General features: G+C 39.8%; 1 protein-coding gene across 11 annotated transcripts in view; it reads right to left on the bottom strand.

Annotated features, from left to right (window-relative positions):
* ANO5 (anoctamin 5) overlaps positions 1-27,894 on the bottom strand; it is a 65,349-nt gene that overhangs the window by 15,995 nt on the left and 21,460 nt on the right. For 3 of the 11 annotated variants that reach the window (XM_035117458.2, XM_060275213.1, XM_035117475.2), the window contains exons 3-15: positions 26,591-26,638; positions 22,873-22,917; positions 20,372-20,485; positions 15,059-15,127; positions 13,252-13,536; positions 12,877-12,990; positions 11,338-11,453; positions 9,695-9,829; positions 9,022-9,127; positions 8,866-8,926; positions 7,766-7,917; positions 5,013-5,090; positions 721-943 (exon numbers count right to left, since the gene is read on the bottom strand). In XM_035117458.2, coding sequence (XP_034973349.1) covers positions 721-943; positions 5,013-5,090; positions 7,766-7,917; positions 8,866-8,926; positions 9,022-9,127; positions 9,695-9,829; positions 11,338-11,453; positions 12,877-12,990; positions 13,252-13,536; positions 15,059-15,127; positions 20,372-20,485; positions 22,873-22,917; positions 26,591-26,638 — 1,546 coding nt within the window. Of the gene's footprint in view, positions 1-720; positions 944-4,440; positions 4,516-5,012; positions 5,091-7,765; positions 7,918-8,865; positions 8,927-9,021; positions 9,128-9,694; positions 9,830-11,337; positions 11,454-12,876; positions 12,991-13,251; positions 13,537-15,058; positions 15,128-20,371; positions 20,486-22,872; positions 22,918-26,590; positions 26,639-27,894 lie in introns of all 11 variants that reach the window. The other 8 variants (XM_035117492.2, XM_060275214.1, XM_035117501.2 and 5 more) reach the window with 4 other exon arrangements.

Below are 27,894 nucleotides of genomic sequence, written 5' to 3'. Positions count from 1 at the left end.
CAGGACGACTGCAGAATTATTCCTACAGGTGAACAATTAAATTCGTTCAAATTTAAAACACATTATAATTATTATTTCCACCATGGAAAAATGAATGCAGATTAAAGCATTTCCATTTGTCAGCTATAATTGGGGATCATCATCTTAGTTCAGGAAGCACTTATTTTAGGATTATTCTAAATGCTTCATTATCCAATTATTTACTGAAAAGTTTATCTGTACAACAAACATCACTCCAGTGTGGTAGTTAATGACATAAATGGAATTTGTGGTCCAAATCTTAATTGTAAGGTTTGCAAATTGTAACAAATGCTCACATGAAAAATGTAACAACTGGAGAGGTGAGTCAAGAAAAATGTCATCTCCTTAGAAAAGTTGTGGATGGTATATTATTATGGAAGGGGAGAAATGCTCTTCCATGAGTTCCCTACAGTGATGTTACACTCCTAATAAGTAGTTATTAGCATGGTCAAGCCAGCTGCAATAGTGCACAAGCTCTTCTTCATAAAATCACAGAGCAAGGATGCAGCTGTGGATAATCTAGGGACAAAGCTACATGATACAGAGGGAGGTCCCAAAAACAGTTTCCCAGGAATGCTAGCCAACTTGGCCACATGGAAAAAATGTATAGTCAGCTTCTGGTTGCCAATAAACTCAGCATTTCCACCACAGGGACAGAAACATATCCCTGACAGTTCTGTCTTTATGCAACATACCTACCCATATCTGTGATCCAGATGGCTATCCTCTCATACAAGAAATTCAGTATCATAATGATGACAAAATTCAGGCATGAAGCAGTGACCGATGTTGCCAGTTGTGGTGTCAGGATACCTTGAATAGGCTGCAAGGTTTGTGCATTCTCCATGATGCTGGCAAAAGCAGCATAGACGGCAAGGCGGTAAACTATCACAGCTATCATACTAGCTATGATCAAAAAGATCTGAGAGAAACCACAGAGGTTTAAGGACAATGACATTGTATCAGAAACAGCCTTTAATGCTTTTTACTATATAGCAAGCATGGGGAATCCATGGCCCTCCAGCTGTTGATGGACTCCAAGTCCCATCAGCCCCAGCCAGAATGTCCAATGGACATGATGGGAGTTGTAGTTCAGCAACATCTGGAGGACCACCGGTTCCCTAACTGTGCCATATAGGGGCCAAACTACACATTGAGAATAATAGTGTAAGTGTAGTATGGCCTCATCAGGACTGTATCACTTCAGACTGCAAGAGGGGGAAATGTGTCTATCTGAAGGCTGATCTGATGCTCATCCAATGTATTCTTCTTGCAAGTAAAACCCAAGTACATCAGCGTGAGAGCCAAGCCAGACCCTTTCCACCTGATGCACTGTTATTTTTGTATCTTTCAATTGATATTTGATACCAACAGTTATGGGTAATGGACGCAATGTTGTGATAGTTCTGCATCTACCTCCAGGGTCAGTTTCAGAAAGCTGCAGTGGGGAGCTTCTGCTCAACCACCATGGCACTTGTGTCGTAGAGTCCTACATGCCTCTGTTTTATGCCTCCATGCTCTTTATCAAACTGCTCGGTAAAGTAATCTAACCTGTATCTATTTCTCTACCGGTATGTCATGTGAGTCAAGTGAGGCTCAGCCAATGCCTTGATTTGGAAATGAACAGATGAGGGTCAAGACTGAAGCTGAATCCTGACAAGACAGAAGGCCTGTGAGCAGGTGATTCTTGGGTATGGGAGACAGATGTTCAGTGTGTTCCGGATGGCACTGCACTCCCCCTCAAGTAGCACATATGGAACTTGAGTGTACTCCTTGATTTAACATTGCCACCTGATGCCTAAGTGGCCTTGTCTTTTAATATTTTTGCCTGGTTCTCCAGCTGCATCTGTTCCTGGACAGAACCTCTGGTAACATCCTGGATGGATTAGACACATTATACATGGGGCAACCCTCAGTGTTATACACAGGTCTGCCCTTTAAGACTATGTAGAAGCTTCAATTAGTGAAGAACTCAGCTGACACAATTTTAACTGGCTCAGCCCAGTTGATTCACAGTATTCTGATTCAGAAAGAACTGTCTCAGCTACATGGTCACAACTGGGACCAGTATTCAAGATGGTGATATGTACTTGTAAAGTCTGAAATGGTTTGGGTCTTTTTCTGCAGTGGTACTCCAACTCTGGAACACCCTCTTCAATGTTGGTAAGCCTTTTGCTGACATTGTAATATTTCTGATGCCTCTTTTATTTGGCCAAGCATTTCAAAGGGCTATGTTTGCTTTTGCTTTTTGTAGCTTTTCCTGCCTATTTGATATCAAGGTTTGTTGTTTTTAATTGTGTTTGTGTTTCGCATAAGTAATTGTTTATGCTTATTGTGTGTTGCCCTGGAAACTGCTAGGTGAAGGAAAATTTAGAATTAAGTAGAATAAATGCAGTCATGTCTTCAGTCTAAAGTGGTATAGTCCCAACAGAGCAGTAATATTGTTTTTTCTTCTTCTTAGCTTGTCTATTAGTACAACAAGCAAAATCATGCAAAGCAAACTAGTGGCATGCTGTTTCAAAATCCACCAATACCGTGTTACAATTTCATTCCGTAGATATGGTAGCATTATAAACATTTGTGTTTATAACACACTATCCATATACTAAAGATCTCTCAATTTTTTCCTGTATTGAAATATAGAAAGTTTAATTTATTCAGACGTAAATGATGCAATCCAGAACCCAATTTCTCCAGTGTGTTTTGGTCAATGATATATGACTACAGGTTATAGGGGAATTCAAAATAGGGCAAAATTCCCTTGGTCTACAGATAACTACAGAGACTGATTATCTAGATCTGGTTTCAGGCCTGGTTATGGGACAGAGGCTCTGTACAAGGAACTGTGCAAGGACAGTGTATCCCTGTTGGCTCTGCTAGACATCTTGACAGCTTTCAGTACCATCAAACATGGTATTCCTCTGGGCCGCCTTGCAGGGATGGGACTTGGAGGTACTATTTTACAATGGCTCAGCTCCTTCCTGGAGGGGCGAACCCAGAAGGTGGTGCTGGGGGTTCCTGTTTGACACCTTGGACATTGGCCTCAGTGTTCTCTTCTGTCCTCCGTGCTATTTAACATTTACATGAAACTGCTGAGAGAGGTTGTCTGGAGTTTTGGGGTTCAGTGTCACCAGTATGCTGATGACCCAGCTCTATTTCTCCTTTCCACCAAAATCCAAGGAAGCAGTCTCAGATGCAAACCAGCGTGTGTCATCTGTAATGGACTGGATGAGGGTGAACAAATTGGAACTTAGACAGAAGCACTCTTGGTCAGTCAGAAGGCAGAACACGGAATAAGGATTCAGCCTGTGTTTGATGAGGTAACACTTCCCATGAAGGCAGAGTTTGGGTGTGCTCCTGGACTCCACATTGAGCATGAATGGCCAGGTTTCCGCGGTGGCCAGGAGTGCATTTGCACTGTGCCAACTGCACCCATTCCTTGAGATATCTCAATTGGCCACAGTGACACACGCCTTAGTTGCCTCCTGTTTGGATTACTGTAAAGCGCTCTAGATGGGGCTGCCTTTGAAAAGTGCTCAGAAACACCAAGTGGCTCAAAGAGATACAGTCAGATAATTATGGGGAGCATAACCATTTAGGGAGCAGTGGAACAGCTCCATTGTCTACCAGTCTGTTTCTAGGCACAATTCAAAGTGCTGGTTGTGACCTATAGGCCCTACATGGCTTAGGTCCAAGCTACCTGAAAGAATGTATTCCCTCATACAAACCTGCTCAGGTTTTGAGATCTTCAGGAAAGGTCCTTCTCTTGGTCATGCATCATGCCATGCAACTCTCATATGCACACTTGGAGGGACAGAGCTGTTCCCAGACTCTAGAACTCCCTCCCAGGAGAAGCCAGACTGGCTCCCTCCTTGTTGTTCTTTCACCAGATGGTAAATACTGTCTTGCTCCAACAGGCTTTTGGGAACTGCTTTTAATGAAAGGGCTGGTGACATACCATTTTTGTTGTAACTATTTGCTTGTTCTAAACATATTTAATACACGTTCATGGTTTAATTCTATCAGTGTTTAATTGTTTTTTAATTACTATTTTTCTATGTTTTTAGTGATTCTTGTTTTTATCTGTATGCTGCCTTGAATCCCATCAGGAGAAAAGGTGGGGTAAAAATAAATATAACAACAACAACAACAACAACAACAACAACAACAACAACAACAACAACACAGCCAGTGGCATCTTATAGATGTCATCTTAAAAGTAGGTTCCATTGAGTTATGGATTGTATACTATACGATTCAGTGTGTAAGAAAGCAGAATGTTAGTTACTACCCCTTGTAGCCAGAAGAACAGAGAGAAAGATAGTGACAGCAAAAGCATTAAGGCATGTTAAAATTCAAGCTTAAGAAGTGATGCATTGCTTGTTATGCATTACAGTGATGATTCAAAAGGATGCTCACCCAGAACAACACTGTCGTTCCCGAGATGCAGAATCGTATAGCCTGGCTAGTTAAAGGCAAATAAGGCTCCAACTCCTGAAACAGTCAAGCAAGCACAGCACATTTCACCTCCCGCAGACATATTCTTACACTGAACACTGCAGAAAGCAACCTCAACCACTGTGAGAAAGCAAACACACCCCAAGAAAATAGTTTTTACATTCCCAAGGAAGGCATGATGTAGCACATTTCATCTTATGGGAGAAAGACAGAAATGGAGGAGTTGATATGTAGATGAGAAGCCAATCACCCAGAGCTTCTAAGACTTTGCCAAATTTACAAGACGGTCAGAAGGCCATTTTTGTTTTCCTTCTCTGGGATCTTCTGAACAGAAGGGAGTGAATGCAGTTCAGTTTCCAATATGCCCAAATTACACGACAGGGGAAAAATTTGTATGTTTGGACTGGACTAACTATTGCTGTTAAGTGTTGTCCTCCATTCTCTCAGGTCTTTTCATTGCTTTCCCACTTGAAGAAATGGCTCTTTCATTAGTTGCCACTCTAAGCTGCAGAGTTCACGCAGCCCTGTCTTACCCAAAACAAAATTCCAAAGTACAAGCAGCTCAGTTTCCCATAGTCATGTAAGGTCTTCCTCTTAACCAATTCTAATTCCTAGAATAGCAGACCAGACAATTTAAAAAGCAGTAATGAAAGAATGGAAAAGATTTCACTGTACCACCATCACCTGATACTAGTGCTACTCTGCTGTAGTGTAGATCAGCACATCATGATTTAAGATGAGATATGTGTAAACTGTTCACCCATGTTTGCAGCTATCTAACCAGGAAGTATCCAATTAACCATAGTTTCTCATTTCATCCAAGACAGGAAACCAGGGTCACCAACATCAGTTTAAATGCAATGAGAAACTATGGTTAATTGGAGACTTCCTGGCTTGATTGTTGCACAACACAAAGGGAAGAATGGAAGCAATTTATAACAAAGGTAAATGGTTATGTCTAGGCCTTAAGGCTAAGGTCTATGCTGCTGTAAGCCCTTTGCTGCCTCTCACCTGTGAAAGCTAGTGGAAGGAGAGCAAATAGGTGGAAGGGATGACAACAGAGAACTGAGCACATTTCAAACCTGGCATCGCCTCTGGAGATGTCTGAGCTCAGTTCAAAATTGGCTTAAAGATGTCCTCCAGAAAAGTGTTGTTCAACCGCACACTCCTCCCCCATTTTGAAGTTCAGTACCATCATAAGTAATAATCTCTGTGAGAGGAGATCATAACCCACTGGTACCTAGCTTAATGCTTTAAGATTAATTACAATGTTGCTAGACCTGAAGGATAATAAAGAGGGCACAATTCTGATATAAGTCTATGGAAGTATAAAATGACTGGTGACCAGCAGAAGTCTCAAATTAGTGTAAGTAACAATGAAATGTAGTTGCACAGTTGCACAGTTGAAGAAAATTTTAATCTAAGCACACAGTTTAGCAAGTTTGCTTTATCAGTGTTCTTTTCAATGTGCAGATATAATCTTTAGAGCCTCAGGTCCTTCACATTTCCATTGTCTAATGTCACACAGCAAGAACATTCAACTATAACTTGGTTAACCATTGATTTCTTTCATATCTGGACTGCTAACAGGATGTTTACAAATTTCTGTAACCTAGAACCTTGACAAATAGATAATAGATGATTTAAAGGAGAGGGAACATAAGGTTTTAGCTTTTTCTTTTCTTTTTTTTAAAAAAGGAACTAGGAATTAAAGCAAGTGACTTGTAATGATCAAACACATATTTAAGAATGTCAACACATTTAGACTTCTCATCCTTCATGAGCTTAATGTACAAAACGAAATATCTAAGCTAGGATAGATAATAATATGTAATATAAATAAGGATTCCTCTAACTTGTAGCTGCGTTCACAGGATGCCTTCATTTCATCCTAAAACATTTTGCCAATCCATTGTAAAGATACTGTAAAATCATCAACTTGCTGATTTTAACTGATATGTTTTATTTCTGTTGCTTTAATTTTTTTGGTTTTTAACTTTCTGTTTTCCTGCAGTTGAGCAGCTTTGATGGAAAGATAGGATATAAATTTAACAAATAAATAGATACATTAATATTACTTACATCCAATGTAATCACATTAACACCAGAGTATTGTTCCTTAAACACCAGAGTTCCATCATAAGGATTAGGCTTAGTTAAACAGGCATTTACTGCATCTAAATTAGACTTGTAGCCATTTTGTCTATTATTTCCCCCCTTCGGTTTAGCTGCCCAGGAACTCATGGCATGCAGACAAATGCTTAGCAGCAATTAAAACACTCAGAAGAAGCACATGCTGTAGGGCCCTAGAACTGTGTTGCTCCAGAATGCAGGTGTGAAAACTGCGTATTTGAATGCCTCCACATCAAAAACTACCTATACTTAGAGAACTACTGTTTCAGGGAAAAGGCTAGGTAGAAGCTTTCCGCGTTAACCTTTTTGGGGGTATGGGATAGCATTCAAACATGCAACTGTTAAGCTGCATTCTGAACCGATATATTCTCAAGGAGAGCAACATAAGCTTTTTCTCAAAGGTTGAACCAATTCCTAGAGAAGAACAAATCAGTTAAATTTGCCCCCTTGAGCGCCTGCCTTTTCCTACTGGGATGATATATAACAGCATTTGGAGAAAGCCTGGTTCTTTTCAAATCCATGTTACATCTGTTATTGGATCCCAGATGTTAACCCTAATGACCGGTAGTTGATTTGTCACCTTGTTCTGAAACATTTGCAGAATTATAACTTTCTGGACCCCAGCAGAACAACATACTTGTGTAATGTTCTGGCATAATTCCTTATTAAGCACTTAAAAAGTAGCATAAAAGGTAAAGGTAAAGGTAAAGGGACCCCTGACCATTAGGTCCAGTCATGAGCGACTCTGGGGTTGCGCGCTCATCTTGCATTATTGGCCGAGGGAGCCGGCGTATAGCTTCCAGGTCATGTGGCCAGCATGACAAAGCCGCTTCTGGCAAACCAGAGCAGCACATGGAAACGCCGTTTACCTTCCCGCTGTAGCAGTTCCTATTTATCTACTTGCATTTTGACGTGCTTTCAAACTGCTAGGTTGGCAGGAGCTGGGACCAAGCAACGGGAGCTCACCCCGTCACAGGGATTCGAACCGCCGACCTTCTGATCAGCAAGCCCTAGGCTCAGTGGTTTAACCACAGCGCCACCTGGGTCCCTACTAAAAAAAGTAGCATACCTGGTCTTAAATACACAGTGGGTAACTGGATCTTATGTATTCCCCAACCTCCATGTGATTTTTGTCTTCTAAAGCTTAGGTTACCTGCGTTACTGGATTCTTCCTCTTTTGAGTACATTTTGCTTCATATTCTGGCCTCAGTTGGAGTTGTTGCTGTTCCTCCTCAAAATCAACTAGATCCCATTCATATTCAAGTCGAGCTTGCCGACGCTTCCAGAACTCCAAGAAAAGTGTGACTGCAATGAATAGAGCATGGTGCAAACAAAAATAAGAATAAGAAATGTCTAGTAGCAACTGAGTAAAACCAACATTCCCAGATGATGCTTTCTCTATTATCTTTGTGATGGATTAGATGTTTATACAGTACATCAGTTACATAAAAAGCTACTGTAGATTCCCCGGAAAAGCCATTTCTCATTTTGCTGGAAAATGGCCTTAGTGGTCCATGATCACTTTGATATTTATAGCATTCATACTATACTTACATAGGCTGAGATCTAGAGTTGCTCATCCAAGAATGAAAGCAACTCCAATCCAGAAAAGGCAGTATCTGCCAATTCCCCCTTTCCCCTGCAATCCCCCCATGTCACCTTCCACATAGTTCAGAGCAGAACACTGGGGGAGGGGCACGTGGCACTGTGGTCTAAACTACTGAGCCTCTTGGGCTTGCTGATCGAAGGTTGGTGGTTCGAATCCCCGCGACAGGGTGAGCTCCCGTTGCTCTGTCCCAGCTTCTGCCAACCTAGCAGTTTGAAAACATACCAGTTCAAGCAGATAAATAGGTACCATTGCAGATGGAAGGTGTTCCATTGCGCCAGAAGCTGTTTAGTCATGATGGCCACATGACCCAGAAAGCTGTGGACAAATGCCAGCTCCCTCTGCCTGAAGCGAGATGAGCGCCACGCCTCATAGTCACCTTTGACTAGACTTAACCATCCAGGGGTCATGTACCTTTTCCTTTTACTTATGTTTACAAAGGGATTCATGATGGACTCATGAGCTCTTCTCTTCCCCTTTCTACCAGTAGGAGCATCCCGTGAGCGAACATTCACTCACAGGATCTCTGGATCTCCAAGTCATAGTCTTGTCAAAAGTGCCACTGAATTGTGTGCAGTAAGAGACAAAGCTAAAGCTGACCCACATGGCTGGAGTGTTATTTAAGTAGCACTAACAAATATACTCACCCCAGATGCCCATAAAGATTGCAAAAAAGAGGGTCGCCACATTATCAAACAAATGGGAGTACTGGAATAAAAACACAAATTAACAATTTTAATGGAAACAACCATGGAAAAGCTAACTATTTTTAAAAAACAAAAATTGCAGCAACGGCTACAGACCTCTGAAGACTCGCACGTGGAGTTCAATCTCCAGTAATCACATTTTTGATCACATAGCGGGCACATGATAATCTTTCCCCCAATTTCGGAGTCACATATCTCTTGGCTGAAGGGGACAGATAAAAGATACGTTGTATTTAATTAAACGACAGATGTTTTTGTGCAGATGCTGATATTTGATTTTACAAAAGGAATATAAAGAACCAGTTCCCTCTCTTTCAGTGTGCAATGTCCAGCAGGGGCATACCCACAATAATGCAGTGGCACATAGTTCTGCATCTGGATCATACGTTTGAGCTAATGTTTCTGTACAGTGGCTCACAGGATCACTGCACACAATGTTACAGAAGGCGAGAGGCCTCAAGCTTTTCAAAGAAAAATTCGATCCACAACAATTGGATTGAAGAGCTGTTCGGCAGTGGAATTTTCTCCCAAGGAGTGTGGTGGAGTCTCCTTCTTTGGAGGTCTTTAAGCAGAGGCTTGACAGGCATATGCCAAGAATGCTTTGATGGTGTTTCCTGCTTGGCAGAGGGTTGGACTGGATGGCCCTTGTGGTCTTTTCCGACTCTATGATTCTATGATTCTAATTAGAATTGAAGTGGACAGGGCAGCTGTCATCAATCAACTGGTCATGATTCAATCTAACCAACACGACCATGTTAATTACTCTTACCTACTCATATTTTCATTCATTGTGAATGCACCATACAGGAAACAGATTAATCCAACGATAGCGGCAAAGAACAGCATCTCAGTGTAGAACCCAAGCCAGGCAAAGTAGATTCCAATCCTCTCCCCATAATACTTCCTGCGGGAAAGTAACATGGAATGGAAAGTAAGGGAATGCAAGAAACAACCAGCATCTTAAAAAGGGAGGGCAGGGGGAGAAAAGCTCAGAAGACGAATCGCAACTAAAGATAGAGGGCTAGATTTGGATGACAAGTTTTCAGGCAAAATTCAAAGGAATGCTACTGAGTTGATTGTAAAACAATTCTCAGAATTTCTGAGTGCCCTAATTACATGGATAGCTAGATTTTGCTCATGTGTTGCCCAGCAACCAATATGATTCTCTTCATTTTGATTTTAAAGCTGCCTTAGACGCTGGCACTTCCAGCCATGGAAGTGATGATATGAACACGGCCAGTGACAGCACCTTTAACATCCACAGAACGTTGTTTAGCATAATTGGTCAAATAGCCAGTTGGGAATATGCACATAGAAGCTGAACACCAGAGAAAAGGAATCTAACAGTTCAAAGTACATCCTTTTACAGCTATATATTGACATTGTACCCTCACCTCAAACAAAATTAAGCATTTTTTGGGGGGGGGGTTCACTTGGGGAACTAATCTGATTCTAGCAGGACACTCACTGCAACCAGAAAAGAGGGGTTTATGGTATGATGTAAAGAGAATCAATATTGACACCTGTACTGGGGCAGGTCAAAAATCTCATGCAAAACATTTTTCATTCTTTCAGCTTTTGAACGTTCCAATGATGATCTTGGTGCATACAGGTCTCCCAGCTATCTAGCTATATATCTTCATTTCCATTATTAGAAATTATATCCCATTGGATACCCTCCCAAAGGAGCACAAGGCAGCAAACAGCAAGGCACCAAAATAACACAGTAGGTTAAAAATATATACAGTATATTAAAACAGCAAAAAACCGTTATATATCTTCAGTTTCAAGGTTGCTGGGAACCATTTCTTTCAGCCATTAAATGCCTGGTTGAGCAGGGATGTTTTAAGATTCCTCTAGGGTGTTGCTAATGAGGGAGACAATACCCCCCAGCAGGGAAGACAGCCCACAAATGGAGAATGGCCTATGAGAAGGTCCTGTCATGGGTCAGCAACAACAGGCAGCATGAAGTAGCAGCACTACCAACAGGTTCTCCCCTGTGAATTGTAGTGCCTGAGATAGTGGGCCTTGGGAAAGGTGCTCTTTTAGGCACATGACCCCAAGCCATTTAGGGCACTGGTACTAATACCTTGAATTGGACTGAAGAGCTCACTGGCAGCCAGTGCAGCACTTTCAGGATTGATGGCACATGGTTCTATCAGGATGCCCCACTCAACAATCTAGCATTCTGTATTAGCTGCAGTTGCCTGTCCACTTTCAATGTCAGTCCCATGTAGAGCACACTGCAGTAGTCCAAGCAGGAGGTCATTAGATCATGGACCACTAAGGCCATTTTACAATTTTTGAGGTTTCCTTGAACAATTGAATTATCTACAATTTAAAGTAGGTATATATTGCAAGGCAATGCAAAAGCCGGAGCTTCCATTAAGACAAGAGTGCCCAATTGCTCACCTGATGAGATCCAAGGGCTGTTCTTTGAAAAAACGAGGAAACCTTGCCCATTCTCTGTAGAGGGTGTACCTTTCATTTTCACACTTCGGGTCATTCGCCCTCTTCCAGTACTGGCACTGTGTCAGTGTGGACAATGAAATAAAGCAGGAATAAAACAGATTAGTAAACGGCAGCATGTGTTCTGCAACATTGGTTCCCTCTAAATATGTACCAGGAGAATATATGTAGAAATCAGTATAATTCTATGTATATGACAGGCTGGGGGCGGGTGGCAACATATAGCTCTTCCTAGTGTTAAGACCAACAACGTGGGCATTCCTTAAGAACTAGCACACTTAATCTGAAACTTGGGGACTGCATCTCTGCCCACTCTAAATAATATATACTTTAAAACTTAATTGACTGTGGGGCAACAACAAGCAGGAGTGGATAGCAGGGAACTAACTACGCTGGCACCCATGTGGCTTACCAGGAGGGAGAAGGGAAGGGGCAATGAAGCAAAGAAGCTGGGATTGTGCAGATGTACTCCTCCTCCCAGCGTGTCATCAGAGCACAGACCTTCCTGCTGCCTGCCTTCCCCATCCCACCCTGGCAAGTTGCAGTGATTCTAGTGCCAGGAACATGTTGTGCTTACTCTCCCAGCAATTAAGGCACTAATTATTTTTCAAATTCTCAAACTATTTAGGCATAGAAGTTCAGGATTCTTGCAATATGCAAGCCCGCATTTCAAGTCTGTTGTGTTAATATACAATGTGCTGACCAACTTGTATTCAGGAAACCTTATATCATCAGGAGATCACCAGGAGCCAGGCCCATGTTACAGAGGCACAACTGGCCTCTACCAGACGCTAGGCTGGTCGCAAGCAGTGAAAACAGTCTTCTAGCAGAGATTCAGCAGACACCCTTGCTTTTGATTCTGATGTTTCTCTTGAAGGAACCTCTACCTTGTTATGCAGGCAAGTCCATGCAACTGCTTAATTTTTTTTAGCAGTTAGGAATTAAATGATCATTTTGTGCTATTTTATATTTCATTGCCTATACTGCTGTATACTGTATATATTGCTGTCCTTGTTATATCACATGAACTTGTTATATTACACTGTGCAAGTATTTTTATGAATACATAAAAAGCCACAATTTCCTAACACAGTTTATAAAAACAATTATGCGCCCCATTCCTATATAAACTGCTAAAAAGAAAATCCAAAAATGGGCTCCAGTGAAGCATTTGTTGTATGCCACCAGAGGGCGCTTTGACACTAAACTTTAACCCTGCAATAACCATCCCAGTTTGACAGCACAGTTGTAATTAACTTTCTTCCCCTCCTTGCTCTTTTCCCGAGGCTTGCACAGGTGTTATGTTATGTTGTAAGCAGTTTCCCATAGCAGTAGTCACAATTACAGAGAATCACACATGTTATGTCTTCCCCATGAGGTGTTACTTAAAAACAGATAAACTGAGGTCTTGTTTAGAAAAGAGGGAAGTACTCTGAAATGAATGGGTGAATGACCAAATAAATAAATAAATTAAATACTTACATCATGAAGAGCATAAGCAGCAGTGTAGGTGCCATTATTCAAGAGCCTTTTGATTCCAAACTTCTTTTTCCCTTCTTCTGTTCCATACGGACACCTTGTTAAAATATAAAAAACCTAAAAGAGGGAGATAAAAAACCAACCCCAGAGTTTAAAATAACTATACTATGATTATCGGGTAATCTAATATTGTTCGCAACTGTTCTTCACTGCAGTGTGTGAATACAAAACATTTTCCACACTCCAAAAATAGATATGTTAGTCACATTTACAGACTAAAACACTTAGTTTTAGACTTATATTGGGGAGAAGGTCTAGCCAAGGGCTCCAGAGGGTTGAATTGCACCTCGTGTGTGCTGATGTGTCAGAAGTACTCACAATTCTGTTCCTGACAGACGGAGAGAAAAATGTATTCTCATCTTCAATGAGGTAGAGTTCCTGCCTTTCTTTGCTGAATGGGGCTGTGAAGTAATCTGGTTCTGGGTGCATCACAATTTCAGGCAGTCTAAATGGCCAAAATATCCAATCCAAAGGGTTTTCCGCAGTACAAGGGATATCATTTTCTTTGATGGGCATTTTTATGCTTAGCACTTCAGCATATGTGATCAGAACCTCCCATGGAGCATGAATCTTCACAAAGTAAGTTTTGCCATTGTCAGATTCCTACAAAGGAAATGATAGGGCTTGAGGTTAAAGCAGGCAATATTTTCTTATTCATACATCTATAAAGAAGCTTCACATTAAATACAGATATCATATATTGGAGCTAGGGCCACTGCATCCATGTGGTAAGCAAAAACAAGAATACTTTGGGTGATACTCAACTCCTTTGACCTGCCAGTGCAATGATTTCCACATGGGTAATAAGACTTTCCCACCTTTTTTGCACCCTCCACCATGAGTATCCTATGCCCTCACTAAATCTGCTCCAGAAGGTGAGGGAACCCCTGGAACAGATTTTTTGGGGGGGTGCAGAGTGAAGAGAAAGGGAGAACGTTTCATTACCCATGGAGAAATCCTTGCTCTGATGGAATGAGAGACTTAGTGCTACATTGGACTCTACCATTAATATTTATTTAGCCTTTACCACCATTTTTAATCCACCATTACAAGTGTTTCTGGGTGATATACTATTTGCAGTCGTTTACAGTCGTCAACAGCTATCAGTCAGTCAATCACCCATTTCCACCACGCTTCTGAGTGATACCCCTCCCCACCCTTTCTCTACATATAAGCGTCTGGGGACTTCTATTTTAGTGTATCTGAAGAAGTGTGCATGCACACGAAAGCTCATACCAAAATAAAAAACTTAGTTGGTCTTTAAGGTGCTGCTGGAAGGAATTTTTTTGTTTTGTTTCGACTACGTCAGACCAACACGGCTACCTGCCTGTAACTGGGTGATATACATTTCTTATAAAACAAAATACCATAAAATATAAACATGCAAAACAAACCTTTAAAATATTTTTAAAACTTCAGACTAGAACCAGAAACAATTCCTAAAAGGCGTATTTTGAACCTAATGAGAAAGTGCAGTTTAGAAAGCATGTGCTTCTATTCTATGTCAAGCCGCCTTGTTTGCTATTCATCTCATTACTCTTCTAGGTATTTGATAGTATTTCTTTTGGACTATGATGCATAAAATGTTAAGTTACATTTAAATCTTGCTGAAACCAATAGTGCTAACTGGTTCTATTAATCCCAGTGGGAGTAAGTCATCCCATCTACAGTCATCTACAGGCAAAATGGGAGACTAATCAAGACCAGGAGAAGCTAGTTGTTCTCATCAGAGAAGTGGTCCATATTCTGTCTTCGTAAAAACCTTTATTTAGACCACATGCCTGAATATTTTCTGCATGTACAACTTAATGCTCTTCCAGCCTTCTTTTTCCTTTATTGTAGGGATATCACTGTAGCACCTCTCCATGTTGTTAGGCACTGCAGGGTTTTGGATGACACCTAAAGGCCACAGAACCTCTCCAGGAAGGGACTGCATCACTATTACTTTCTGATCAGCATCTAGCACGCTGTTAACAAACAAATCTTAAACATGCTGCTGGCAGGGTGAATGCTGCAATTCAATAGACATTCTATTCCCTAGCAATTTCCAAGCTGAGTTACTTCGTCCCCCATCTAGTTTAAGCATATGTTCTAGAAGTAAGAAGGCATAATAATGCTTCGTTACCTTCTTGTCTTCAGTTTCTAGTTCCAGGCCAGCCTTCTCTAGATTGTGCTCAAATTCTCGTCTCCGTTCCTGAAGGAAAACAAAAAGCTCTTTACTTCTTATTAAAATAGTAGGTGCATTTAAATAGATAAATACCTGCCATGTGTCAAAGAAATGTTCTCAAGGGCAGCACAATACAAAGCACAGTGCAATAGTCTAAAAATGATATTACCATTCTCTTGGTGACAGTAACCACATCTTGGGGCAAAAAGAAGAGAGATTATAGCTAGTTTACTAGCCAAGCTATCAACTGGTGTTTCTGGCCATGGCTGCTCCCTGGACATCCAGCAGCAGAAAAGGGATTTTTTTCCAGCTAGATGAAAAAGTCTCTGCCTTAGGTGATCATTCTGTATTGTTTTCAATCTTATATTCAGTTTCTCATTTTTCTATTTTAACTGTTTTATGGTAGGACTATAAATCACACCAACACATGTCGAAACAAAATAAAATAAAATTCCTTCCAGTAGCACCTTAGAGACCAACTAATTTTGTCATTAGTATGAGCTTTCGTGTGCATGTACACTTCTTCAGATACATGCACACTTCAAGTGTGCATGCACACAAAAGCTCATACCAATGACAAACTTAGTTGGTCTCTAAGGTGCTACTGGAAGGATTTTTTTTTATTTTGTATCGACTACTGCAGACCAACATGGCTACCTACCTGTAACCAACACATATGTAAAAGGCAATAACTAAACAAACAAAAATAATATTTATCAGCATCTATTTAGAATGACTTGAACAGTTTCCTTAACAGACTTCCTGTTTCATATTGTAGACCCATCCCAAGTTCACCCTCAGGGTAACAGCTGAAGGCAGACTTCAATTTCCCATGGTACAGTTTTATGAAGATAAAAAGTAAGCACCAAAGTCCAGTGATTAAAGTTAATGATTCTGAAAGAAGTTTAATATAATGAACAGATAATACATATTATCTCAGAGAAAAGTTGTTCTATCAATTTAAAAAGAGGTTCACTTTCAGATAACAGTGCTGTTTGCTGCTAACCTTCAAATAATCAGCAAAGTGATAACATGTTTACAGTGTGTATGTATTATAAGACAGGGGTTCTCATGCAAAGCTTTCTTTTTGTTACAACTCTTTGGAGGTCATCATCAATAGTCTACCTTTCACATCTCTCAGATGTCCTACATTGTAATGAATGTTATGCACTTCTGAGTACTGTACTGCCTACAAGATGGCACAGTCCACATGGGTGGGGGAGAGAGAAACTGAACATGGTCTTCTATTTTGGGCAAATGATTACTACCATTTTGGTTCTTTAGTAAAATCAACAAGACTAGCACCAGGAAAATCCACTAGGTGGACAAACAATCAGTGAAAACAATATGTGCAACACTGGATAAATTCCAAACATCTGCCTGTTTCTAATTTGTCACCAAAGTTTGTGTTATTTTGATCCAGGTAAGTCAACACCAGAAATACCAAAAGCAACTAGTGCTTTTTTTTTGTTAGATTACAAAATTTCCACAATAGGGGAAGGGGGAAGGCTTACTATGGGGGAAAGTAAGACTAAAATTCATATTCTGAACATAAATTTCTCCCTGTACTATAGGCAAAACATAACAGTGCAAGGCTTATTACTGTATTATTACAGCTCCAACATGCAGCTTCATAGTATCTTCTTAAATCCGGAACTGCAAAGCCTCCTATTTCTTTTGACCCCATCATGATTTCAGATTTAATTCTAGCGGGGGGAAATGAACCAACTCTTTATATAGACAGCATTTCAGCTCCTCATTGATACATTTTAAGGTTCTGCTGAAAATGGAAGTGATTTTTAAATTTTTTCTTTGTATGAAAAATTAAGTGCTCCAATAGCATATGTCTGCAAAACAAAGCAAGCATACAGACTTCCAGAATGTGCAGCTCTCAGATGTTTCCCCAAGAATGCTTCTATTCTTAGCCCACAGAACATTGCCAAGTCACTGTGCTGTAGAAAGAGCAACGCATGAGATTTCCTAGCAGTTACTGTACAGTATGACACTGCATGAATCCCCACCAATCCTTAACAAAGTATCAAGACCAAATCCATTATACTGTAACAGCAATTCATAGTTAGAGTTCACTGCTTAAACGGGAGACGTTGCTAAGTAAACCTTTACATCTGACAATGCCTTCAGCTTTGCTGGTCCCAATGACATATAATTGGACTGAATGTATTCAGGCAGTGGGCAGATGTTAAAACTAATATCTCTGTTAAGATTAGTCAACCTTCTAGTTTATTTCCATAGAGTAACCCTCACAAATATTCCAGATGATCTTCAGTCTGAGAGTTTTTAATGCAGCAAATATAAAATCACTTGCTACAGTTCCATGGTTTGGGCTTTTTAAACCAAGAAGTCAAGCTGGGGTCGACACAAACTGGGACAGGAATGCAGTCTCTCCATAATTTTTTCTTTGGGGACTAGCCTGCTATCAGCAATGGCCTTGATGCTGTACTAAACTCTCCATTCTTCAGAAAGGAAGGCCTTACACAGGTCTCCAAAAAAAAAAAGGAACACAATAAGCAACTCCCCAAGGAAAAAGACAGTGAAACTTGACAACTCCCCAAGGAAAAAGACAGTGAAACTTGAGCAGTGTTGCAAAAGTCCGGCCCTGCTGTCTGAATGCAACTGAAAGATTTAACTATGGATCTGCAAACTATATTGGGTGCATAGGCCTCATGTACAAATGGTTCCTAACAGAGGTGAGACCACAGGATGATCTCTTTTCTAAGGGTTACATACAGAATATGTATTATCTCATCTCTTTACATTGCATTCTGAAAGCCATGGAACAATTGAGATACAAAAATAATATGGCATATGTAGTGCTTTTAAAAAACACCCAGCCATCCTATAATAGAACAGTTATCATCAAAATGCACAAGAACAGAAATATGACAGTGCTCAGTCTGTGGCATTAGTGATAATCTACACTGGATAAGGGCATCCAAATTATTCATAGTCTAATCTTCAAACTGCCATCAGAAAACATGCAGAACAAATCAATATAAAAAAGCAAAGGCAACCTAAAAAGCCAAAAACTTTCTAGTCCTGCGACTTAAGATCATGTAAACAAACTCCAGGAAACTGCCAAATGATTCAGTGAATGATCCAATTATTCAGTCATTGGAGCCTGCAAGTCTTCTGCATATTGCCTAAGACCATACAGACTTGTATGTTGAACAACAGCTATTAGTCACATTGTGGGATTCGTATATTGTTCACCCGATTCTACATAAACCAGGGTCATAGACAACTCAGCTTAAACTCACTGAAATTAATGGACATGACTAATTTAGGCCCATTAATTTTAGCAATTAGAATGTAGTTGGATATAACCCCCTGGTCTCCAAGGGACAATAATATTATCAGTACAGGATGGTAGCTGGGATCTCTGAAGTACTGTTGTTGTCCCAAGAAAATCATGTAGGGTTACACCACCAGAAAAGAGCCCTGACCAGGAAACCAATTTAGTGTACAATCCCCTCTATTCATTGCCAAGTGATTAATTAACAATAGGCAAAGCTGTCTTTGGTTTCTCCGTAGTGCAGAGGTGTTGTACCCTATAGATGTTGTTGATAACTGCATGGCCAAGGGTCAGGGATGATAGAAGCCGTTGTCTAAGCATCCAAAGAGCTCCACATTAGCTATCCTTGCTGTTGTGTGTAACATCTGCAGTTATATGGAACAAGATGTGGTACAAAGTACCGAGGACAAAGTTCCCACCCCATCTTAGAAGATAAGATTATTTCTATGCTTTTGTGGATAAGGAAATCTAAATCGCTTACAGACTGGTTCTCAAACTACCCTAGCAGCATTGCAAGTCACTAGATATGGAAACAAAAAACATTTGCTGAAAATATATACAGTAGTAGCTTATGTAAGCTATGCAACTACATATGCTTCCAATACATTTGGAAATAAATTGTTTTGATTATAAAGGCAAGTCACATTGAGATGGAAGTTTATTAATTTTTTCCCTAACAGAGTTTCAGTGCTCCATGACCTAGAGTTTCTTGCAAAAAGTCAGTGTTTAAGCATACATTCCTTTCCTACATTGAGAGAGGAATTCTGCACTACAGTAAGGAAATCATTCTGTCAGGTCAAGCATTTTGGCTTGCCAAACAGAACAATTTCCCCATTTTCTCCCCACACATGCTGTTTCAGTGTTTCTCCCAAAATCCCCTAGAACCGATTTCAGCGGTCACGTGGGAAAGGGAGGGGGGCTGTTGGACAAGTGGTTGTCCTTGCACATGGCTTCTGCTGATAGGATTCATGAGTTGAATCCCCCCCAGAGACTTTTCTACCAGCAAGGGAATGAGGGACAGAACAAGAACACTACAGTGCCTAGGCATTCCCATTTGTGCTATGAAGGACCAGTTGGCTAATTTCATACAATTAAGGGAAGCTTGACATGATTGCAATCTCCAATATCAAGAGGAACTGCAAACAATCTTAATCTTGAGTCATTCACTATGACTGTTGTTGTTTCACTGACTCTTTTTAAAGGGGAACACAAACTATGATTCTATTTGTCCAGTTACACAAAATAGTGCTCAGTCCTGCAGTCAAAATGGTACTATCATCATCAGGTAAAAGAAGCTGCTGCTCCCCACCCTTCCTTTTAGTACAGGCATAGGCAAACCCGGCCCTCCAGATCAGGCATCCCCAAACTTCGGCCCTCCAGATGTTTTGGACTACAATTCCCATCATCCCTGACCCCTGGTCCTGTTAGCTGGGGATCATGGGAGTTGTAGGCCAAAACATCTGGAGGGCCACAGTTTGGGGATGCCTGCTCCAGATGTTTGGGGACTACAACTCCCATCATCCATGACACTGGTCCTGTTAGCTAGGAATGATGGGAGTTGTAGTCCCAAAACATCTGGAGGGCCGAGTTTGGGGGTGCCTGTTTTAGGATAACCACACTATTGCTGCATCTCAACTAGCACGACTCAGCACATCTGTACTTTAAAAGCTGTATTATGATCATCTGGAAGATATATACGGGCACTCACAGAACTTTACACAGATAATATTAAATGTCTAGAGCAGAATCATTAACAGTGCTGAATGCAACACTTAGAATGGCATCCTGACACTTCTGAAGAAGTAGATACTAACTTAGAACAGAAATTCAGACAGAACTACATCTTGCCTCAGTAAATTGCTTGGAGCTGGCATTTTCTGGTCATACAAGAGGCAAAAACAGGAAGGAACCATGTTTCCTAAGTTGCTCCATCAGAAAATGTCATAAAAGAAACTTACCACTTTTTTTTCTCCTTCTATTTTTGGATCATCCACATATGCAAGTACGAAGTCTATTCGCCGGACACCATCCCTGAAGAAAACAGAGTCCTTGCTTTGATGTCGCTTATCAATCTATATAGAATATAATGTACACTATTAATATTTGTGGCTGCTTATAAACATGGCAGAAAACCCACGCATCTTCCAGTTTGTTTCAAGCACTCAGTCTCCTATTTCCAAAAGAAGTATGAGATTTATGAAATGCTCCATAATTCATGGATGTAGTGTATGTGTGTGTGTGTTCTCTTCCCCTTTACATTTCCTCTCATTTGCCCTCTTCTATTAATAACTAATTTCCAGACAGTCACTCACACTACTGACCCCACTCCATGCATGAACAAGTTCACACACTCACATACATCACAGATGTTTTCAAGTCACACATTTGACTGTATGAGATAGATGAAAAAGAACATCTGAAGCCCATTGCACATAAATGTTATTCACCTGCCATACATCAGACATGTTAAATGCAACATACAATGACAAAAGACAACAATCTTTAAATTCTTTTTACATTTTGTCTAAATGTCTGCTTTTAGAAGCAATTGCAAACACTGAAAAAGTTATTTTAGTCCTAGCATAATTTTGTACTGTAAAATTAAAGCACTCTGCTGTTAAAACAACACAATATGTCAAAGCAGGAAGCACAGCAGTGGTTTTGAAAGTAAAGAAAATCTGTCATTGTTTTTAAAATAAATTAAAGGCAACAGACGCTTAGCAACAAAATCTACTAGCAACTAGCAACCACATAGCTGTAAAGTGAGTTTCCTTCTGATTTGCTTCATAATTGGCTTGACCATTCTGAATTTCATTAGAGAAATCTCAGGGCTTGCCCAAGAATTCTCCAACAAAACCTGGGAAGACCAAGTCAAGGAAAACTCCCCGTCAATAGCCTTCTATTGCCAACCCTCCAGTACGGCCAGCCTCCCTACCCTTTCCAAATTTACTGTGGAAGGAAACAGTTGGCAAGAAATTGGAAATTATATTCCCTGGGCAGCAGTGGGTGCCTTAAGATAGAAGCTTCCTTAACTGCAAGGCCTTCTTAAAGCTAACCCAATGCCAGAGTAAATTTGAGAATTTTTTTGCACCAAGTCAAGTCTCTTATGAGTTAGGCTAAACTTCAGTAGTGACTTTGGATGGCATTGGGGAACTTCTGAGTCATTCTTCTCGGCTGCTCTGTGTTCTAATTGGTATTAAAACTGAATTATGTTTTTAACCAGCTTCTGCTGTTTTGATTTCTTATCTCATTTTACTGTACTATTGTTTATGGTGTGTGCAGTCAAGCCAATTTATTTTGTGAATGTTATTGCTAGGTGCCTTCGTAATTTTTTTTATGGATAGGTGGAGAACAAATGCAACAAACAATAAAATCCTAAGTTTACCTTTCATTCCACTAGACTTGGTGCCATCAGTAATAGCAGCAGCAGCAGCAGCAACCATATATAGAAATTTAGGCTATATGTAGTGCTAAATGCTTTGCAGCACTGGTTTTATCCATTCTCACAATTATGCAAGGTAGCTCTCCATTTTCATTCCACTATGAAGCCCACATTATTATTTATTATCCTAGCCATAGCTGCCAAGTTTTCCCTTTTCTCACGAGGAAGCCTATTCAGCATAATGGAAAATCCCTTTAAAAAGGGGTAACTTGGCAGCTATGATCCTAGCTGAATTTTTTTGGGGGGTGTGTGTGACAAGAGTTTCAAGTGTCATTTGCAGGTGTCAATTGTGCCTTTTCATAAGTTTGCTACAATGTCATATGTTGCTTTTATCACATGGTTGAACTGGCTCTTAATTGTGCTTTTTGTTCCATTTTATCTTCTGGGATATCCCTGAGCACTTTATTTCTGTGTGGAAAGCAGACTCATAAAACACAAAAGCTCCTATGCAAATGTTCATCTAATGCATGGTGGTTGGGTGTTTGAAGGAAATTCGGCCCAATACAGCAATTGCAGTTTCTCCCAACATATGCATGCAAAATAGAGCTTAGTTTAATCTACAATTAGGTTTGTACTCAGTACCTTGCAGTTGGTACTCAGTACCTTGCAATGATTAGAACGAGTTTCTAGTAATATCAGGTCCACCCTAATACAAAGGTTTTCAATGCTGAAGAAACCCTATCAAAAATTAAATCTCATATAATGGCCAATTGTCAAATAATTGGATAAGGTTTGCAGTCATGTAGGCAGAGCTTTGATGCTGTCATCATGAAATTATGTTAGGGTGGCTGTGGGTTTGTTTTGTTTTAAGAAACAAGCTAAAAATCCCTAATCATTATTGGGGGGTTTTCTGCTCTAAATTCTGTTCTTGTTTATATTATGCAAACTACTGTTCTTTATTTAAAGACTATTGAGGCTACAAATTTAATTCCCAATTAACCAGAGACATCACATAGTGAAGCTTGTTATCACTGCAGCCATCCAAGCTATTAGCAGTATCAGCTCTCTATGGTTTACCCTTAGACGTTGCTTCAGGAACAGATTGTATCTCCTTCCAGCCTTCTGGAACAACCAACAGGGAGTTAGCATGCCACCACACTATTTTTTTTAAAAAAACCTAAATCTACAATAGCGTAAAGTCAGGAACAAGACTCATTTTTCCAGATTAGAAAGTTATGGCTGCAGTAATAAAACCTGCCATAATAAATACTTATTTCAGAGACAGTATACATAGACCTTAAGTTCTAATACAGTATGTATATCATACATTCAAGATATCATTTTTGGAGATCTGGGTCTTAGATTCTTCATGACACATTCACAAAAAGAAAACAATGTGCTCCAAGAGACACCCATTGACAAATACAGACTGAGCATTTTGCATTCAATTCCTGTAATCCCAAGAGCTGGAAGTTTACAAACAAGGTAATTTGATGCCAGGAAACTATAGCTATACCTGCAGACACCCCAAGTTGCATTGATGTGTCCACACTGAAATATATGTGATGAAAGGGAATTGAACTTGCCCATCGTATGACTAGTCTGTTCACATACATTAAAAAAAAAGGTAAAGGACCCCTGGATGGTTAAGTCCAGTCAAAGGTGACTATGGGGTTGTGGTGCTCATCTCGCTTTCAGGCCGAGGGAACCGGTGTTTGTCCACAGACAGCTTTCCAGGTCATGTGGCCAGCATGACTAAACCACTTCTGGCACAACGGAACACCTTGATGGAAACCAGAGCACATGGAAACAGGGCCGGCCCTAGGGCAAGGCTGGGTGGTGCCAGGGTGCCGCGCTGCACCTGCCAGCCAGCCGCACTGGGAAATGGGTCAGGGGGGGCGCCGGAGGGATCGCCGCACCATGGTGCCAAGGTGCCCGATATGCTTAAGACGGCCCTGCATGGAAATGCTGTTTACCTTCCCACTGCAGTGGTACCTATTTATCTACTTTCACTGGCATGCTTTCAAACTGCTAGCTTGGCAGAAGTTGGGACAGAGCAATGGAAATTCACCCTGCCAGGGGGATTTGAACTGCCGACCTTCTGATTGGCAAACCCAAGAGGCTCAGTGGTTTAGACCATAGCGCCAGCCGTGTCCCTTTCTGTCCACATAGCAGCAGCACTTTCAGAGCTATGTAGTGGCCACTGCAGTTATTGCAATCAGCGGTATTTTTCAAAGGAAAAGGAAGCATTCCATGCAGGGGGGAGAATTTTCTCTGAGGCAGTTTCCCATGCTTCTAGTTACATGCTCCAAAGCAAAATTGGAAGAATGGATATGCCCTCCAGTTCACAAAGCTAAGAAGAGATAAAAGCCTCACATTTTATTTCTGGCCTGAGGCTTTTACCACAATATGATTATAACCAGTTTCAGTGCCCCCTTATTTAAAAAGTCAAAGCAAGATCCAAGTTGTCTGTATCCTAACAGCTAAGTAGGTTGTGTACAAGCTTTTAGCACTTCATTCCCTGAAGGTAGCTGCTAATTCCAAAACAAATAAGAGGTCAGCCACCAGTAACATAGCTAAGAAAAGCAAATTTTGGTTATGGCCTCAACCACCAAATTATATTAACAGAAGAGTTCTCGGTGTTTGTTTTTTTAAAAAAAAATAATACTTCCTTATACATTTATTATATCAGATGAATGCTGTAAGAATTATTTGATGCATATGACCATGGTTCCTAAACCCTTTCCCCTGTGGACCACTTAAAAATTGCTGAAGGTCTTGGCAGACCATTTAATGATTTTTCTGATGCACTGTGCTAGATGCTGGATGATTTTCTAATTGCTTTTTATTGTTTCATTTATTTCTTATAATGTATTTTATTGCATTACAATTTGCATGCCATAAATTTCAAATTGTAATACAATAAAATACATAATAAAAGCAATAAAATACAATTAAAAATAAATATGAGTGTTTGATGCAGACATGCTGTGGATCACCAGAATCAAGCTCATGGAGCACTAGGGTCCACAGACCACAGTTTGGGAACCCCTGGAATATGCAATCTGCACACGTGCAGTACAACAAAAAAATTCAGAAATAAAATCAGTGCACAAAAAGGAGATGATGTTCATGGTGCATATGCACTGTATTCTAAGATACCCAAGATATCACTAAAGTCTGCTAACATGATTCAGGGATATGGATGTGTGAGTGACCAACTGACTAGAAATACCAAGGAAGAATATATGGTCATATAAAACAGTAAAAAGTCACAGCAATATTTTTCCAAATCTTCAAATTCAGGAGGTAGGAAAGAGTTATATTTCACAATGACAAACTTTATATTGCTTAATTTTACAAAATATTATATAACGTATTAATTAAAACTAGTGCTTTTTCTATTTAAAAATGTTTAGGGGTACTCTCATTTTCCTACTCCTATTGAAATACTACCCCTCAATGAGGCCAAACTTAGATTCACAAAATGTTTAGGGGTAAGCGTAACCCTGCATACCCGCAGAAAGAAAAGCACTGATTAAAACCACACAAAAGACAAACATTCATGGAAGTTATTAGGTAAGAAAAAAAAACTAAAATAGGCCTACTTCACTTAAGCACATCAAATAAATAAATGTAAATCTAGAGTTATAACTTGCTCTTGGCTCAGAATACAAGGAGTAGTACAGTAAATAATGATAAAGATCTATCCATTGGGCACCACAAACCAGATAGATAAATAAATGGAAAAGTAACACCCGTATTAGTAACACCAATACACAATGATAGTAAGAAGTCAGCAGCCACCTCATATAATTTCGTCCGTGAAGCTAAGGATATCTAGGTGTACCTGAAAGGCAAGCTGCCTCAACTCCATTCAGAATTCATTGGATTAAAAGCGGGATACCATGTTAGGAATATGAACAGATACCATTTTTATCCTGCTTTCCCTTGCTGCATGTTGTTACAGTAATTAATAAAGCAAAACATGATGCATTGCACTTTCTTGGACTTCATTTTTCAAACTGATCCATTAGGGACTCCCCCCCCCCCATCTATGCTTGCTTCAGTACAAGATGAGAGGTTGTTGAAAGTCCATTTCATGCAGACTCCCACTGAAAGATGAATGAGCAAAGTGGTAGAAAATAAACCCAAAGTCCTGTTAAAACAGCAGAAAAGATCCAAACACATAATAGCAACTCATTCCACAGCAAACCCAAGAACTTTTAAAAAAAACTTTCCAGTTTTCAGCATTGTGTGGAAATTGTATGCAGATTTGTCACTTCATATTTGGTGTACTCTCTGTCCTTGATACCAGTGTCCATTTTAATGATTAAAATGAATGCCAGCAAACTGAGCATACTAGGCAATTAAAGAGACGAGCATTGTTTAATTTTTGGATGGACAGAGACTCCATATCTAAAGGGTAATCACTTACTCTAAAGTGTCATTCCAGAAACAGACATTACCCTTATTTCTGAAATCTTGATACTGTAACTCAAAGGAAGAAAATCAAGGGTCGCCATTGCATTTGCAGAATGGCTTTTGTTCTAGCAGAGGTGTCTGCTAATATAAGAGAAAGGGGGATCATTGTTGCTGATTCGTCCTCCAGTCTCCTATTTTACCTTCCACACTGTTCTGGAGAGTCTATTGCACAGATTGTCGAAGGGATATCCAAAAATATCTTAAGAAAACTGGAAAATATTTTTTTTGCTATTGTTGGATTTTGACATATAGTAAGAGACAACACTATCCATGCAGGGATGCATAACCACTGCCACTGATTGCTGCTTACCCCTTGAAGATCAGAGATGAGTAATGTAGTCTCAGTGGTACTTAGGCCCTGCCAGTGGTATCATGAGAAAAATATAATGGGATTAGTGTTGATGCAAAAGCTGCAGGGTGCTTAAAACAAAACAAAAAACCCAGCAGTAACCATGAAGCCTTGCAGGGTTTGTATGTGTTTTTAAAGCTGCAGTGAGTAATTTCCACTTTAATTCTCAAGGAAACAATAGACTGCCATAGCCACCTGTCATCTTTATTTCCTTGAACAAGTGAGGAAACTTAAACCACAATAATTTATGTTTTACATGTTTTTTTATCTTCCTGTTTGCAAACAGGAATAAAAGTTGCTATCTAACAATCTTTTGGTTATTCTGCTGTTTAAAAAAAGGCAAATAAACCTATGCTTTGGTTTTGATAAGAAGAGTTTTATACCACATTTGGAAATGATGGAAAAAGGAAGCTTTCTTTACATTTTTATCAAAATAAATTTCCTGTAGGTCACAAAAAGCTTTTGGAAATTTCTATAATCTAGCAGTCTCTTGAATACAATCAAATTTACTATGTAAATTGGAAGTCTGGTGTATACCTCAAGAAGTGAGTGAATTTGGTATGAAAAATGATCTAATGTTTTATGTAATAACAAGGTTATTTTATGTAATAACAACCTTAGGATAAGGTTTTCCAACAGTGATCTCAAAACATGAGTTTAAACTGGCAGTCAAGCGGGGTGATGCATGAAGAGTTATGAGGACAAATGTTTGGTGCGTTAGTTTCAAATACAGATAGGAAATATGAAACAAGACGTACAAATTTGTCTAGGTTAATTTCAGTCCAGTGCATATGAGTGCATGAGTAAGTTACAGTATTAGACAATAAAAGCCAGATGGTGATATTCATCCACAAATTAAACTGGATTCAAAAATTCAAAGAAGTGATCACCTTTGTATTTAAATTAGATAAAGATGTACAACAGAATATATTGGACAGTAACTGTTGCAGCAAGCAAAGTGGATAAGGTATTTATTATGTGGAAGTACGGCAGCCAAGCAGAACTAATTTTAGGGTAACATTCATCACAATAACTATTACTCAAAATGCATACTCATAAAACATTTTGGTAATGGCTAATCCATAACTCATCCTGTATACTGTGCATTGCATGTAACTTATTGTAAAGAAATCAGAATTTAAAATGTTGAAAAAACTTAACTGTAGTTGCAAATATCTGCCCTTTGATTATTAAGCTACCATATTTATCATAAATATGTGTAGCTTCTATGCAGCTACTGAATTTACATTTGCTTTGCAACCAGA

Source organism: Zootoca vivipara, chromosome 1, assembly GCF_963506605.1.
Source record: "Zootoca vivipara chromosome 1, rZooViv1.1, whole genome shotgun sequence".
NCBI lineage: Eukaryota > Metazoa > Chordata > Lepidosauria > Squamata > Lacertidae > Zootoca > Zootoca vivipara.
Note: the sequence above shows the minus strand (reverse complement) of the source record. Positions and strands in the feature narration are given on the sequence as shown.